This window comes from Manduca sexta, chromosome 6, assembly GCF_014839805.1.
Source record: "Manduca sexta isolate Smith_Timp_Sample1 chromosome 6, JHU_Msex_v1.0, whole genome shotgun sequence".
NCBI lineage: Eukaryota > Metazoa > Arthropoda > Insecta > Lepidoptera > Sphingidae > Manduca > Manduca sexta.
The window spans coordinates 4,040,156-4,057,522 of NC_051120.1; the positions used below are offsets into that span (position 1 = coordinate 4,040,156).

Genomic DNA, 17,367 nt, shown 5'->3' on the forward strand with positions numbered 1-17,367 from the left:
GACATCTAATTCGTCATTTTATAATCATGTTACTTCCTTGTTACTCATTAGAGTAACGTGACTCAATCGCTTATGGATTTTTCTGTGTACACCACTAACGTAATATTCTTTATAGGCATCAATAATTACCCTACTTTACTCTCGAAAAATTCTTGATCGGCCCATGAAAATGTCGTCAAAAATCTATTCAACCATTTCACGGATTAATTCTGACTAACAGACATATTGTTGTCTATTTTTAAAAAAGTAATAATTTTCGGCTTTCGATAAATAATCACAAGAGTCTGGAAAATAGTTTTATAAAAAATAGTTTTATGCATATTATCAATAAAAAACAATTGGTAAACCGTAAGGTCCTGGAAAAAATAATTAAATACCAGATAAATTTTCATCATGTTTCTTTCCTTAACAAACAACGCGATAACTTAATAAAACTTTATACTGTGGTATTTATGGTAATATTCCCGTAGATAGTATATTTCTATCTCAAATTTAGTATGCTTGTCTCATTCTTACTCCTCACGATTGATTCTTTAAAATATCATATTTTACGTAAATATATTTTACCATCGAGTTTTCGAAAATATGTATGTTTTTTTGATACAATTTGTAGATACCTTGTTTATTCCTCTTTAAAATGTATTTTAATTTCAAACCCATTTTAAAATTATAACTATCGACCTTTTAACGTTTATTCCTCTTTAAAATGTTTCTTATGTCCTTGAACCAATTTTAAAATTATTAGTATCGAGCTTTTAACATTCTTCCATTTATAATAACACAATTATTAATCAATGATAATATTATATTTCAGAATCCCCACTAAGCCTCCCGGAGTCTGTATCAAGTTGCCTTCGAGCCTCTTTGTTCCCGCGAGTCCCTCCGTACCTCAAATTCGTGGCCCACGACGAGGCCATGCCCCTCAAGATACCATTACCAATACAGAAGCATCTCAAGTGGAAACTCACCACGATAACACCAATAGTAGTTAAGAAAACCCTCACTAACTCAGGATTCAGATTGGTGAAGAGCGATTGTGATACGGCCGAGTGTCCGCAAGAAGGTAAGAAGGTATTTTAGTACTAGTTTTAGATTGCGACTTCACCTGCGTTATCGACCAATTCCGGGATATCAAGTAGCCTGTAGCATCACGTGGTAATGTAGCTTTTTATCAGTGAAAGAATTTTCAAAATCGATTGAGTAGTTTTTGAGTTTTTTTCGTTACAAAAATATTGGAAATAAATTTTCCTTTTATTATATAAGTTAGATGAATCTATTGGTGTTAAGTATAAGACTGCGCGTTCATAGACTTTTGAAGAATTTTTTTACTAGTCACCGAAGTTATGCTGTCAATATTCCCATTTTTGGAACATAATATGTATTTACTCATTCAATAAGGGACTGCCATTTTTAACAGAATAGCGTTAAATATATTTGAGAATTTTCGCGTTCTGATATAATTTACACCTATTGACGCACGTACATATTTGGAATTCTCTGCCAAACGTCTATAAATAATGCATATGTGTATTTCAGATTTTAATTAAATTTCTAGTGAATTTTTTTTCAGAAACCGTAGAATGGATCGGTATATGGGGCAAACACATGAAATCGATAATGTTCAGAGCGATAAAGGACGGTCAGAAGATGAATCACTTCCCGGGCACGTTCCAGATAGGGAGGAAGGACCGTTTGTGGAGGAATCTGCAGAAATTAGCATCTAAGTATGGCGTGAGTGAGTTTGGGATAATGCCCAAGACGTACGTGTTGCCGCACGACCTGAAGCTGCTCAAACACGATTGGGAGAAGTACGCGGCTAACAATGAGAAGTGGATTATTAAACCGGTATGTATTTAGTTGGTTTTTAGCAGAATTAAAGGCAGTGGTAAATCTATCTCAGTTTATAGTAGGATCTCAAGTAGACATTTAATGATGTAATTAACCAAGTTGAAGCTGTTGTTTAAGAGCTTGTACTCAGCTGAATCAGCGCTCTTGAATAAACAAAACTCAGCTACCAAAAATCGTCACATATTGTGACTTAGATATCTTTTGAGATGATGTTAATATGGACTTGTTAAGTAGCGACTATCTTGAGATGCTGACTTTAATTTGACAGCCTCTCGGCCGAAATCGCACTTCAGAGCGAAACTGAATTGTATCTATTAATATTATGCAAATCATACTGATGGTAACAATCCTATTTACATTATTAATAGGGGTATCCAGCCATTAATGTTCTTTTCGTAAGAAATTTTATCGAATTTGATCGAATATCGAATTTTATCGAAAAAACAAGATCAGTAAAATACCCTATCATTTTTATATTGTCATATATCAGCCTGTAATTAGTATCGTGACGTTTCTTCTCTGAATGTTGTTATTATTTGAGCTATGCTGGCGTTCATCATTATGCTGTCTTTCGCTACGTTGCTTCTCTGAGTGTTGTTTTGATTTGAGCTAACTACTATGCTGTTTTCCACAGCCGGCCTCAGCCCGCGGCACCGGCATCAAAGTGGTCTCGCGATGGACTCAGATACCCAAAAAGCGGCCGGTGGTGGTGCAGAGATACGTGTCCAAGCCGTACCTGATCAACGGCAACAAGTTCGACATGCGCCTGTACGTGCTGGTCACCTCGGTCCACCCGCTCAGGATATATCTGTACAAGGACGGACTCGCTAGATTCGCTTCAGGTATTCATAATAGTCATTGTGATCTAGTTCTTGTGAAAACACACCGGTCTAGGTTATTTTCAACTCCTCTCTATCTTTCTATTTGATTAATTCCGTTACGGGATAATGACAAATTAGTTTTCCCTGAGACTCGCCGAGCTTCACTGCTCGGTGTCATAATGCGTGCCACTGCTGATCGTGGCTTACAGGAGTTGTAGTAGTGGGTATGACGGCGGGAAAGTCTCTGGTCTGGGTTATGAGAATTTGTAACAATAAAGAATAGTTTCGGCTCCACTCATGTGTTATTATGTGTACCAAGTATAAAAACGTGATGTCCCGATAATCGATTAGCTTCTTGATTCAGGGTAGGTATATTTGCCAGCCGTAACACAGATATTATAATTAAAAGGTGTAGGTGTTTCATAAAGAGTTTTTAGAGCTTGAAAATTACTCACAATTTTTTTTTAATCCATACCATTCCAGTTTTGTCGCTAACATTGCTTATAAGCGACAAGTCGATAAGTCTTCGGTAAGCGTATCGACATTTAAAAGGGGTTATAACTATGAGCTTTATGTACTATATATTCTATAATACGAATAAATATTTCTATTACAGTAAAATATAATGACGAGTTGACGTCGTTAAACGACAGGTACATGCATTTGACGAACTACTCGATAAATAGACTGTCCAAGAACTACACGCCGAATGAGGACTTCACTGCCTGCGAGGGACACAAGTGGTCAGTATTTTATCAATTACCTTTAATTGAAATTACGAGTATTTGAAAAAAAATCAATGAGAATTGTTCTAAAATGCGCATATTGGGGCACTTAAAAGTTTTATGATTGCACAGTAATAAATAATAATTTTGTTTCGGACGACAGAGATCCATTTTCGAGTAGTGATTGATCGATGAAGTTCAAGAAAATCATTTGAAATAATTTATGAAAAAAACATAAATCCAAGGTGTCTTGTTAGTTAATGCTAAGTGATATCTTTATTAAGAAAGTTAAATAATCTATACAAATTTTTTAGGACACTCCAAACCCTATTTCACTATTTAAAGACTGAGAAGAACGTGAACACGGACGCGTTATGGAACGCCATGAAGGATCTCGTGATAAAGACTATCATATCAGGCGAGGCGAGCATCAGCGCGCTGACCAAAGCCAATATCACCTCGCGGTACAACTGCTACGAACTGTTCGGCATCGACGTGTTGCTTGATGAGGATCTGAAGCCGTGGCTTTTGGAGGTGAGACTTAAACATCTGTGATGTTTGATGACGATGTTGGTGGTTATTTATTTATCACTTGATCAATATTTTTACACTTTAAACCTTTACCTTTTACAATATTGACAATATTAACTAAAGTAAATATTCAAGGACACAATGCTTAATGCTATATTACTTAAACATAAAAAATCTAAATTTTTGATATGACTAACACTTCCAAATTGTGGAATACTTGATGCATTTTTATTTGGTGCATTGTGTGTTTCTTTTGTAGACAAATTTTTATATGTGAACAATCGCATAAGGCCAATTTATATAATTGATGATAGCATAAGTCTTTTCTATAGTGAACCTTGTGATTAATTTACCGCCATCTTTAACCAACGATCCATCGCGAAAATAGATCAATCAGAACAAAGTATTTTTGCCATGCTTTCAAATAACTTATTTTGATTGTTTTATTCTCGGGATGGGATCGATGATTAAGATGGGGATCGTTTATTGAAAACGATTGTTAATAATATAAGAAAGTCCATTTATCTAAGGTCGGCAGCCTATCAAAAATAGCCTATCAGTCTATCGCTTCTTGTATGTAATCAGATTTTAATATAACACATTTTTTAATCGAGTGTTTATGTTTGTGGATGTTTTAATTTCAGGTTAACATATCGCCTAGTTTGCACAGCGCGTCGCCTCTGGACATTCACGTGAAGGGACCTCTAGTGACGACTGTCCTCAACATAGCGCAGTTCCAAGTACCGGTTAGGACCAACCTGGAAATGCTGTCCAAAGATAAACCTCATAAATTGGTTTGTACAAAATGCATTGTCAAGTATACACATACAATTTTAGGTAACTAAATCGTAACTTATTAGTTCAAAAATATGATGCATATAAAAATATAGGTACACAATTTGTCAGAAAGAGAATGAAAATGTTCTAATGCTTATATAATTATCCTTTATTTCATTTATGTTCGCATTAAACATTATGCTACAATATGAGAACAGTATCCTAACATTATGCGACTACCAAGTCATATATAATTTATATCCTTCCGGATAGCGACCACCGTACACAAGGTGTTGAAACCCGCCATAATGGCCCACGCATGTCGCGTTCCGGGATCAGCCTGTGTATATCCGATTCCAACAGGCCGGCATAATTGTGTCGACTGCCGAGGGGTAATCATCTCTCTTCAGTCGACATCCTATTTGGACCACACCCCACTTACCATCAGGTGTAGTGGTGACATTTTGTCATGGCCGTATAAAAAAAAATAAACGTTTGTTAATACGTAATGCTACGTACGCGCCCGTCTAATATGTGCGTTGTACCAATAGCCAATAAGAAAAGTTCCTAAATACTAGAATATTAAACATGTGTTCTCTTCAAGATTTTTAATATTGGTTTCAGGCTGGACTACCATATGACAGTAGATTGTACACGGTATACCTATCGAAAGAAGAGAGGGACAAACACATCATCTACACTAATATGGAAGATCGAGAAATGGTTTGTGATGGTTTTAATACATTTCATAGCCTAATTTGAAGTGGAGCGGACTGCTGAGATGAATGTCTGCACAAAACTATGTGTGTATTCTTTGTGAATTATCGCTTGCTTTAACGGTGAAGGAAAACGTGAGGAAACCTACTTACTTGAGAAATTATCTATAGGAATTTTTAAGGTGTGTGAAGTTTACCAATCCGCATTAGGCCAGCGTGGTGGACTAAGGCCTAATCCCTCTCAGTAGTAGAGGAGGCTCGTGCCCAGCACTGGGACAGTATATAATACAGGGCTGATATTATACATTTATGTGACGTATAGCATTTACTCCATTGTGAAAAAGACCCTTAATCTTATTGATCCACGCAACATTTAATTGTAGTACCTCCGCGACATCCTGTCAACGTTAACACCGGACGACGTGCGTCACCTGATCCAAGCGGAGGACGAGTTGACGCAGACCGGCGACATGGAGCGCGTGTTCCCCACCAACCACACGCACAAGTACCTCGCGTACCTCGCCGGCCCGCGGTACTACAACCGACTGTTCGACGCGTGGGAGACTAGATACGGCAATAATAGGAATTTGGGTGAGTTCTTGGAATGTATGTCCAATGTCACTGTCATTGACTTGGTAACAAACTAGCTACGGGACAGTACGGTTGTTTAATTGCGAGTGACTTATCAATTGGCGACGAGGATGGGAAATTTAATTGCGTGTGACTTATCAGTTCTCCAATGTTTTTCTGTAAGATTTCAATATCGAGATAGTTTTGAAAATCAGTGATTATACACTAGCACCACATTAAGGGATAGCGTTGCTATATTCCAAGCTAGTTCCACGAATATAATATTACAACTTTTGTGTTACGGGTTGATACTGTCACAGAGAATATAGTCCAAGGCGTATACAGCCTGGTTAAGCTTAAAATCATTTTAGAAGATACAATGATGACATAGATTTTATTAAAGAAGAATGACAAATATTTTTTATATTCCATTTTTATAAAATTATATATATCGTAATTCGATGTCAAGCAGCCAGTATATTATATTATTAACCCGTCATGACTTGTCAAAATTTTATTTTCAAATATGTACAGGTAGCTGAATGTTTGCCGCCAAACATTGACAGCTACGCGTGTGACGGAAAAATAACCTTATTATGTAGTATATAAGGTTATAATCCCGTGACACACGCAAATGTCATGTAGCTGTCTTGGCTCGCCGGCGAGCCACGAGAGACCAAGAGTTAATATATTATGGCTGCAACACAGCCTTACTAATAATATTCCGTACGGTTCGGTTGCAGGTATCGACCTGCTGCGCAACCTGTGCGACATCGGGTACCACCTGGAGACGCCGCCGGTGCCGCTGAAGGTAAGCGCGGCGGGCGGCGGCTGGCTGCACGCGCTGCTCGCGCTGCTCTCGCTCATTCTCTCTCTCTACCACGCTTGGTGACGGGCCTGCGCCATGTGTCTGTTGTAGTCTTCACAAACGCGGTTTAAAATTAGATTAACACATTAAAGCATCGGAATGTTTGCCGGCAAACATGGCAGCTACATGACATTACGCTTGTCACTGAAAAATAACCTTATTATGTAGTATATACTACTGCACTATTACTGCACGGAAAATAACCCCATTGGACCTGGATGGTAAGGATGGGTTTCTACAGCCTTTCAACTCGATATTGTTAAATGATTGAAATATCGATATGCAGTATCGATATTCTATAAGAGAAATTTCGTTGGTTGCTTTATCGATATCTTGTCGAATATCGATATGTGAAAATAATATTCGATAGCAAAATCTAAGGCAAACTTGTGCCACATGTTATCAATTTATAATCGTTTTCCGGAGGCATTTGGTTAAAACAGTCATTATAATTTACAAGTATTGGACATATTTTTTTTGCCAAACGATATTGACAAACATATAATCAAATATTTAAACATATAATTTTCGTTTAATTATTATCTAAAATAAGGTTTAATATTTCCATAAGTTTGTGAAGATTGCAAACAAACACAGATCTATGTATCATTTGTATGTATGTATATGTATATTTACATTTGCGTATTATATTCCTTTTTATATTATTGTAAAATACTCAAAGTATCCACATTTATCAAATCACTGCCATAGGTTTAATATTAGGTTAAGAGTCAACGATTATTGTGAATTACAGGGGAAAAGCGGAATTAGTTTGGTGAGAATTATTAATTGAATAAGCATGAATTTTTAATTAAATTTAAAAATGCTGAAAATAATATCGCTTTTAAATAAATATGAGATCGATAGTCGATAAGACAAGTAGCTGATGTTTCTGAACACGGTTAAATATCGATAAAATCATTTTGAGGTTTTGAAGGAATGTTAGTAGTTTACAACGACGAATTTAAACTTATTAGGAAATTTATTTGATAGGAAAATACCAATTGAAATAAAAAAAAATATAATTTAGAACTAGTTATTTCCTATAAATTCTCAATTACTTTTTGACAAGGACGCTAAGCTTTTTATATATTTTTGTAATGATAAATTAGTTAAAATGTACGCATCTAAAATTTTATTATCAATGAAAATATTAAACTGAGTGTGACTGATCATCAGGCAAAAGTGACAAGCGCTCTGAGGCGAGCATACTTGGGTTGTAAGCACATCGCTCACAGTAAGTGCGTAGTCGACGTACCCACAAACCAACGGTACATAGTGTGGCTAACGTCCGACCGACGGCTTGGCATTGTTGAAGTGTACCACAGACTAGACCAACAAGCATAGACAACATAGAACGTTTCGAATTTGAATTTTAGTGCCCGTGACGAGATTTGACGCTAGAAGTAACATGACGTATTTTTTGGCTATGGTTTTAGCGGCTAGACTTAGCGAAAAATGTTACGAAACAAAATGTTACCAATTTTTTAGCGTTTTGTAAAAATTGTACAAAATAGATTGTAACAAATTTGTGGTAAATTTAGTTTTTTCGAAATACGTACGAAAACGCATGGATCCAACGATTGTATTAGTTTTCCGAAACTTTTTACCCTTAAATACATATACAGGGATTATAAGCTATGTCAAAAATATTATGTAGGTTAGTTAGTATCGTTATATTAGGTAGGCAGTTTTTTGTAAAAATTTTGACTAGAATGTGTGCTAGTGTGAATAATAAGATATTTGATATTTTTTATCTAGGTGCCACTCGTATGAAAGGTATTGTGAAGTATTTATTACACTGTTAAAGATTTTGGACTATATAATTTTAGATTACACCAATGCTACTTTATTGTAAAGAATAGAAATTGTAGAAAGCTATCCGGTTAAATTAGTATAACCATATCCCTGTGCTTTTTATAGAATTTGAAAATATAAATTAGTATTTGTTAAAAAACATAATCAAAGAAAACAAATAGGGTGCCCTGTTAAAAAAAAATCGTTGAACCATTTTGGTCAGATAGAAATTATTGAATAAAATTCCAAATGTGAAATAAATACAATGCTCTTGAGGCGTTATACATTTTATATTTTTATCTCTTTTAAATTGGTCCTTCGAACCGAATGTTAGTATAAAAACAGTCTAACAAAGCTTTTATATGTGCATTTTTTAACTTTAAATTATTTACCATTGGGGTATGGTTATAAGTATAGTACGATCATCAGACTTGTAAAAAAAAATTACAAATATTTCAAAATGTAGCTTCCATTGTGATAGTTAGGCAGTTAACACGTTCCTATGTAAAGTATATATTTTTTTTATTACGTATTTAGTATTGTTTATTGTATTTATATGTTTTTTTCTATTAGAATATAAAATTTTATTGTATCTTTTTATATCACTTCACCTGCTTATTCATTTGCTTTATACTCTCATTTCTAGATACGATTTGTAGATGAACTTCCATAGAATTAATAACAAAAGTTATTTTTTTTTTGGTTGAGTATTCCTTACAACATTTCAATTTCTATTTATTAGTCGCGTCGTAGACTGCAATAACATATCAAATGCTGTTAGAAAAAGTCATATTATGGGCCATTTCAACCTCTGCAACTTTTATCTTATTTCTTTTTTTTTATCTTTATTTTGGCCGATACAGTATTAAATATAGAGTTTTAATAGCTTTTGCAATTTTGACCGTCTATGAACCATATAGTTCCTACATTTTGACGTTTTATGAGTTTATTGTATTTTCTAAAAGTTAAAACAAATTAATCAACAAAGGGCTGCTTGCAGTCATTCGTTAAATATTTTTTAACGATATGTATATTTTGATCCATTCATTTTAAAATTATGATGACGGCAAGTATTAAATATTCCAAAAAAAATATATAATGAATTTAACATATTATGCATACACCGCATTGATATTGTGTCATTCTTTTGTTTTTTTTTTTTTTTTTTTTTATTTATATTTCATTTGTTTCCATTCATACGTTCGTTCACATTCCGCTTCCCGCTGCCATTTGCTTTCGCTATCGGCCCCCTGTCAAATGTAAATGTATACATTAGTTACTCTTCCTTTAGTCAAACAGTTGTAAACTATAGTTAAATATATTTTGTGACATCCAATCTTTTTATTTCATTAGAATCTCACGTAAAGTCTCCATATGATAACATTAGCACAGAGTTTTAGTTTCGACGTGATGTCTCACAAACAACCGTTAACTGTCTCATTGAAAAAAAAAAATAAAGATTGTTAAATTGTATTAAGTTTTCCAGTATTTTCCTATGATAAAAACTTTATTAATAAGGAATTTAATTTTGAATCTGTTAATGGTACAGTTTGTAACTGAGCACTCTCCACGCTAAATTAAACAATAAACATGTAAAGCGATAGTGATTTGTGGTATTTTACGCTACATGTATAAGAGACAGTAAGCCCCAGTTTGTGAACTGTCACGTTCGTATGCGAGTGAGTAACTGTGTCCTCCGTCCCCGTCCCTCCCCGTTCCGTTCCGTGCCCGCGTCCCGTCCCGTCGCGTCCCGTCCGGTCCGGTGTGGTAGCGGGCGGCGGCCCAGCTGAGCGCGTTGGATCGTTCCAGAATGACGTGGACGCGCCGTCGCCGGCCCCCTCGGAGCGGCCCTCCGCGTCGTCCGTGTGGTCGGGCGGTGTCGGCGGGGCTGGCGGCGGGGGCGGGGCTGGCGGCAGCGCGGGCTCCCTGCCCCCCGCGCACGCGCCGGCCCCCGGCGGCTCGGCGCACGCGCGTGTGTGCGGGGATGCGCACGCGCTGCCTGCCGGCCCCCTCGCCCCCCTCGCCCCCCTCGCCGCCGCGCTCGAGCCCCGCGCCTAGCGCCACGCGAGCCGCCTGCGAGTCATCCTCATCGCCGGCGACACCAACACAACCACACACACATGCAACCATAATGTATACGATAACACCTAACAGTAAGTAAAGGTACATCCGCAGTCGATGTGTAATAGCCATTTAACATATGGCGAAAATATTGTCAACATTGATAGATCAATTGGTTACCACGATTATAGAGCCACTGGTCGCGAGCTTTGCAGTAAAATTGCCAAATATATTTGTGTTGGTTCATTGTCGGGCCGCTGTAGAATAAATGGTAAAGAATATAATGAGTTCGGATGTTCGACGAGTTCTCGTAGATCTTTCTTGGCTACAATTTTAATGAAATTATGGAGTTGTGTGATTTTACTCACGTGTCCACAACTATTTGACGTACACAAATGTACTCCCTCGCTATGACTTTTCAATTTATGTTGGTTGAATCGAAATTTTAGATTAATAAAATATTTGACAATAAATAAATACAGCTTTTTTTAGAAACATTAGCGTTATAAGCTCAGTAATATCATCAGGTTTATATTATCTAATGAATTTTTATCAAAAAAATTGCCAAGAAAGATTATTAAATAACCGCAGGCTCGGTTAAAGTAGAAAGCACCATCACTTAAAAAATCGATATTATAATACGATTTATATGTGCTAGATGCGTTTCTATTGAAAAAACAAAAGTGAAGTAATATGAAGAAGAATTGTTAAGAAAAGTTAATGATAGAAGAGAGCTTATTTTGTAAAAATATTATTAAATTTAATAGTAAATTAAATGGTAATAATGTCACTCGACAACTTTAATTTGTGTGATCTTTAACATTTTATCGATATCGATCTATAAAATAAAATAAAAATCTTCATAGCCAATAGATACAGAAATTATTGTTCTAGATGTTTAATGTGATCATAAAATAAGTCTAACGTTTAAAATATTTATTTTATTGCGTGTGTAATATTCGAATTAATAATAACGTTAAGTAGTACAAAAGTACTTAAAAATACTAAAATTGAACAAAGCAATTACAATGCTGGCAATATGACATAAAACACGCGATAAAATAAATTAATTTATATCGATATAAACCATTTATCGACATCGATTTTATGCGAATATTAATTTTCTTTAATTACGTAATTAAATATAATTAAAGCTGTCGAGTATTAGTTATTAATGCCCTTTCTATTTTCTGCATCTTGAATTTACTAAATTTACATTCCGGGTGAATAATTTTTACTTCTTGCTCGAATTCAAAAAAACATACGAAATTGAATAAGAAATATGTACGTGCATCCCTTTGGTTGAACATAAGTAAAATTGTTTTTATTTTCTTCGTAAATTAAAAAAAAATATTCATTTTACTTCACTGAATTTTCGTGTATTTCGGTTACTATCTGCAGCTAATAAAAAAAATGTTTAGAAAAATCTTTCTGCTATAGTATGTTTAACTAAAGGGATACAACATAGATTTATTTAAACTTAAATTTATATTTCTATATTCTCGTAGCCTTACTCCTAATGTGTTTCTATTAGAAAGATAAAATATACGATTTCTGAAAGCTTTCTAATATGAAGAGGAATCTCGCTTATTGTGTTTAAATTTGAGTGCGGTTTAAGGAGTATCATTTTTAATATGTTGGAGAGTCGTAGCGTCGATATATATAAATTTATGAATCTTTCAGAAAACGATATTTTTAGTCTATACATTGAGACTGATAGACAACAGTCGTAGATTTTAACTTGAACAAATAATGTACATAAGTTTATAAACTATAAAAGCTATCTATGTAAGTGTAGTTTTTGTTCGTCAGTCTTAATTTTGTGCGTGGCGGGTTTAAATTATCAAGTTGTGAGGAAATTAATTGTTAAATTCATAAATGTGTCAACGACAATAGCTCTTCGGAAGAAGTAAAATTTTCTAACTTTCGTTGTACACAAATTGTCTATTTTGAATGATCTAGTGACTTGATGTTTTATCCTTGAATGCAAATTAATTTAAGTGTTTAAGCTTATGCAACCTGGAGATTCTAAAATGAATAAACTAATGGTAATTTTACATTATTTCCATAATTACAATGTGTTCATTGTATACCTAGTGTGGCTAGATTAGTGAGTTTGTAACGCTCGTGGTGTCTTGAATCGTGTTCAAGTGTCGATAAGAATCGATTAAAATTGGGTGTAAATAATATAAAATTAATTTAAATCGATTCGATGGGTAGTTTCGATTGTCTCCATTCCTTTTAATGAGAATTAATATGCTGAGTATTATGTTCAATTGAAATTACCAGTGTATTTTCATTTAACTATAATGAATGAGTGTATCAATATAACTATTGTTTCATAAATTATTATCAGTGTAAAATAATAAATTGATTGGAACATCACACTTGTATTGCGATTTACTTTAATTTATTTTTGAACATCGATATGTTTTTTTTTTTATTTGTAATTCATTTTGACTCTGCCTTTATGTGTACCAGTCGGATTTAAATACAAGCGAATGTGACATTTTTTGTATGTTTATTTTATGGCACCTAATATTCCTGATAGAGTTTACATTTGACTTTTAAAGATCGAGTACCTATTGTTAAATAGGTCTCTTGTCCGTTCTTTATCTACAAGTGATATGAAATTATTTATTTAATAGACATTAAACTTTACCTAGTTTATACTTGAATTAAGAATGTTTATTTGATCATTTTAATTTAAAACGAAAGATATGGGTGCCGCAGCAAAGAAAGAATAAAAAAAATCTGGTACATACTTTCTCTAGCTTCGGTTCACAATTCTTGAATTATGCTATGTTTATCTAGTTATTGAATTTTTAATGTGGAGAGAAAAAGAAAAACAAAATTTGGAGATGCCGGGGATCGAACCCGGGGCCTTTCACATGCAAAGCGAACGCTCTACCACTGAGCTACATCCCCTATATTAGCATTGACCAAAATTGGTATCGCAATTTCAATTCCGTTGCAGTTACGAGAATATTTAACATAAATTAAGTGTATCGAATATTATTTTTCGTGGTCGTGTTTTTTTTTATATTCTATAACTATTTCCGTGTTAGTTATTGAACATTTTTTTTAATGTATTATGATCAGGTCTTGCACTCTCGTAGCGTAACCAGTGCGATGAGAGTATGCTCTTTATGCTTGACGTAAATCATATTTATTACTGTTTTATTATGTATCATTTTTAAAATATCTACTTAATAGTTAGGTATCTAAAGAAATAAAGGGGAAAAGTTTATGTCTGTTTACAACTAACATTAAACTCAGCCCAACCTAACTGTTTGTATTCCTTACCCAGCTTTCTGTTACATTAATCATACGCGGTTAAATTACCAAATTGAGCGACGATACATTCGTATTTGCTGTTTTCTGAATCGCAAACAGCTTTAATATTGAACGTTATGTAATTTTCCTTTTTTGTTTGCGCATTGATCTCTATTAAAAAGGAATTAACTTGTCCGTGTTTGGTATTTGCGGAATGCAATGGGTTCTTATTACGGGTAATTTTATGACTAGGTTTGCTCGTGGATCTGCTCTTTTGGGCTCGGAAAGTATTTTAATACGGGCGCGGCAGTGATCTCACTGCACCTCAGGATAAGAGGCACATTTACTTGGAGAAGATAGGTTTGTAAGCGAAGTAGGATCCAGATAGTGTTATGAAATCAAAATAAAATATTACCTATATTGCTTAAACAGTGTTATTTTACTAAAAAAAAATTCAGAATTTGAGTATAACAAAATGTTGAGAATTGTGGCATGCGACATTGGAAAGACTCATGGCCAGTACTGGAAATATAATTACTGTTAAAACATAAGCATCCTATTAAATATGACAGCAATATTTAATACCGTGTATATCATAATGCAGGGAAGAAAAAATATGGGAGAATAACCTACCAAAAGGATGGCGAAGATTAACTCGTGAGAGAGATGAGTGGAAGAAACTAGGGGAGGCCTATGTCGAAAGACAACCTGACCAACAAACCGATTGCTGAAGAATAAGTAGGCACATTTTGCATTAATTGGTTCTTGTTAAATAAGTTAAAACTGTACTATACTTGGTCAGTGAATAAAGACTTTTATTATTATTTATATCATAATGCAAGTAATGATATTAATTTTAACATTAAATCATACGTAGTGGTCGTTGGTTTTTACAAGTCTTCGACCAACAGGTTGCTATCTTAAATCTCGAATACTCGACTTACTATCTGAACTGGTCGGCACGCGTGCCATTTTGGGAACGGCGCAATCTAACCGGGAGATCTTATTGATGGGAAAATCTCGCTCGCTCTCCTGTTGAATGTTTTATGCACTGGAAATTAATATGATTCTTCGGTTATTTATTGCCACTTTGATGTATGTTTTTATTTGTGTTTATGGCGTGTATGGTCATATGCATTTAGAGGGTTTTTGTCGATATAACTATGGTTGCGTTATAGGGGAATGACCTAAGGACAAATTTGTAATTTTATGAAAGTAAATCGATAAGTTCTCTAGCTGACTGCATTGCGCATTTTGTATTCTAATGAAATAGGTAAGTTTTTTTTGGACTCGATCGATGTTAGTGCATTTAGTTATGGTCTTGTGCAGATAAAACGTCAAGTAGGTACGTGCGGTAGGTACGGTGTTTTTACCTACGTATTTAGGAAGGTTTGTATAAATATTGGTTTTGTTGACAAATTACAAGGAAGTCTACAAATAAATAAACAGAATTGCAAATATAATTGATTTAATATTTTCCAAATAATAATGATTTAAAAATATATTAATAAGTAATACATCTAGCATTTCATACGAACATATTACAGCTTATGGCGTAAAAGTTGCAAGCACATAATCGATGAGAAGTATGAATGTGTACTTATTCGGTAGTATTTACTGAATCGAATAAATCGATTATGGACTGTTCGCAATTTTAACATTGATTTACTATCTACATAAGGTAGGTACTGTATTAATATTATTAAACATTGTGTCATCCCCTTAGTAACGTTTTTAAACCAGATGTTACGTATAAGAGTTGGCACAAAGCATGGCAGATCTTCACAAGATTATGTTTTTATTAAGATAGGTAAATAATATACAATAAGAATACGTGGTTACATAATTGTGCAGATTCTTGATTATTTAGCAAAATTACAATCGATACTTAAGTTTTTGTTAGCAAATAAGGACTAGAAAACATAAAGCCTTAACAGATACCTTCGAAAATGCCTTTATACATCACAAAAAACGCTAAAATATAACTAGTAATGGTATCTAATACTTATCAATTTTAATTCATAGTTTTTGTTCTATGTTTAAAGATGCAGTATTGACATTTTTACTAATTCAGAACACATTATTAAATTACCACTTATACATTTATACATTTAAAATAGCATCTCGTTTTTAAATAATTGGTAATATTATCTTAATATATCAAACATGATAAATTAATTTATTTTTATTTTGTCTAACGTAATAAACTACCGCCATCTATAACGTAATGCGAGCCAGTAATGCTCTTCGCTTTGTCACTGGCTAGAAACGCAATGAGCGCAGCAACCTCATCTCCCTCAACTGGTTTTTTCAAAGGCATATTACCAACAACATTCTTCACGAATAATTCCAATTGATCGTCACTCAAGCCGATATCTCTCAACAAATTACTTTTCACGAAGCCAGGGTTTACAGAATTCACTCTAATGCCATCTGCCGCTAATTCGAGCGCAACACATTTAGTGAAGTGGTCTACAGCGGCTTTCGATATGTTGTACGCAAGCGCCATCGTGCTGGGCTTTGTACTGGCGATGCTAGAAATGTTGACGATACAACCTTTACTTTCCGTCAAATGGGGCACCGCTAACATGGTTAAATGATACACTGAGCGCATATTCGTAGTCATAACTTTGTCGTAAGTTTCCATGTTGGAGTTCTTGATGCCGCCCATTCCGATGACGCCGGCGTTGTTTACAAGCACGTCTAGTTTTCCGAAGTGTTCGACGGTTTCCCGGATGATTCTCTCGGCGTCTCCATCGTCTGTGACGTCAGCTGTTATGGCAAGCGGCTTCACACCTTTAGCTTTCTCGCAGTATAACGCTATCCTTCGTAAATTGGTTTCTTTTCTTCCAACTAAAGCCAATTTTGCTGATAACTTTGATAAATAGATCGCGGTAGCTGCTCCTATACCCGAACTGGCTCCAGTGATGAGCACAACTTTTTCATTAAACTCCATGATTTTGTAATGTTTGTGTACGCGACCGAGGTTGAACAGCTGTTTACTCGAATAATGACACGCCTGCGCCGACTCAAGGCTAACTAAATCTAGAAGGATGTTGCTGCGTAACGATTCGAATTTCTACCGTAGAAATTCTAAATGTATAGTAATAAAATAAAACTAATAAATTAAAGAATTAATAAAGATATAAGTTAATGCACGAAAGGCATTAGCGAATTACTAGATACAATATGTATCAAAAAAGTTAAAATTGGATTTTATATTATGTTAGGAAATATATTATGGATATTTGGTGTTGCTCCTTGCTTCGGCCGTGTGTAAAGCATTTTCCGCTGCAAAAGTATCTATATAACTTTACTGACCCATGTAGCTTAATCAATAAAAAAAAAGATTAAAATCTTATATTATTTCGTACGGG

At 34.7% G+C, this 17,367-nt stretch overlaps 2 protein-coding genes and 1 non-coding gene across 13 annotated transcripts in view; 1 reads left to right on the forward strand and 2 right to left on the reverse strand.

Annotated features, from left to right (window-relative positions):
- Positions 1-13,226, forward strand: part of LOC115444446 (tubulin polyglutamylase TTLL4) — a 40,816-nt gene extending 27,590 nt beyond the window's left edge. For 5 of the 11 annotated variants that reach the window (XM_037447384.1, XM_037447383.1, XM_037447386.1 and 2 more), the window contains 10 exons: positions 815-1,063; positions 1,556-1,845; positions 2,483-2,690; positions 3,286-3,412; positions 3,709-3,928; positions 4,570-4,719; positions 5,327-5,425; positions 5,802-6,009; positions 6,732-6,799; positions 10,425-13,226. In XM_037447384.1, the coding sequence (XP_037303281.1) occupies positions 815-1,063; positions 1,556-1,845; positions 2,483-2,690; positions 3,286-3,412; positions 3,709-3,928; positions 4,570-4,719; positions 5,327-5,425; positions 5,802-6,009; positions 6,732-6,799; positions 10,425-10,814 (2,009 nt within the window). In that variant the 3' untranslated portion in view covers positions 10,815-13,226. Of the gene's footprint in view, positions 1-814; positions 1,064-1,555; positions 1,846-2,482; positions 2,691-3,285; positions 3,413-3,708; positions 3,929-4,569; positions 4,720-5,326; positions 5,426-5,801; positions 6,010-6,731; positions 6,800-8,035; positions 10,395-10,424 lie in introns of those variants that run through there. The other 6 variants (XM_037447385.1, XM_037447387.1, XM_037447388.1 and 3 more) reach the window with 4 other exon arrangements.
- A 344-nt stretch (positions 13,227-13,570) lies between these two features.
- On the reverse strand, positions 13,571-13,642 carry Trnaa-ugc. Its single transcript has one exon. It is a non-coding gene; the product is annotated as a tRNA-Ala (tRNA).
- A 1,799-nt stretch (positions 13,643-15,441) lies between these two features.
- Positions 15,442-17,030, reverse strand: LOC115444447 (uncharacterized oxidoreductase TM_0325). Its single transcript, XM_030170226.2, has one exon. It carries the CDS (start codon positions 16,944-16,946, stop codon positions 16,185-16,187), a length of 762 nt encoding a protein of 253 aa, XP_030026086.1. The 5' UTR covers positions 16,947-17,030; the 3' UTR covers positions 15,442-16,184.
- Positions 17,031-17,367: the final 337 nt, after the last annotated feature.

Bases quoted from the DNA above. Each gene is read 5' to 3' on its own strand.
- LOC115444447 (XM_030170226.2), bottom strand. From the start codon at position 16,946: ATGGAGTTTAATGAAAAAGTTGTGCTCATCACTGGAGCCAGTTCGGGT.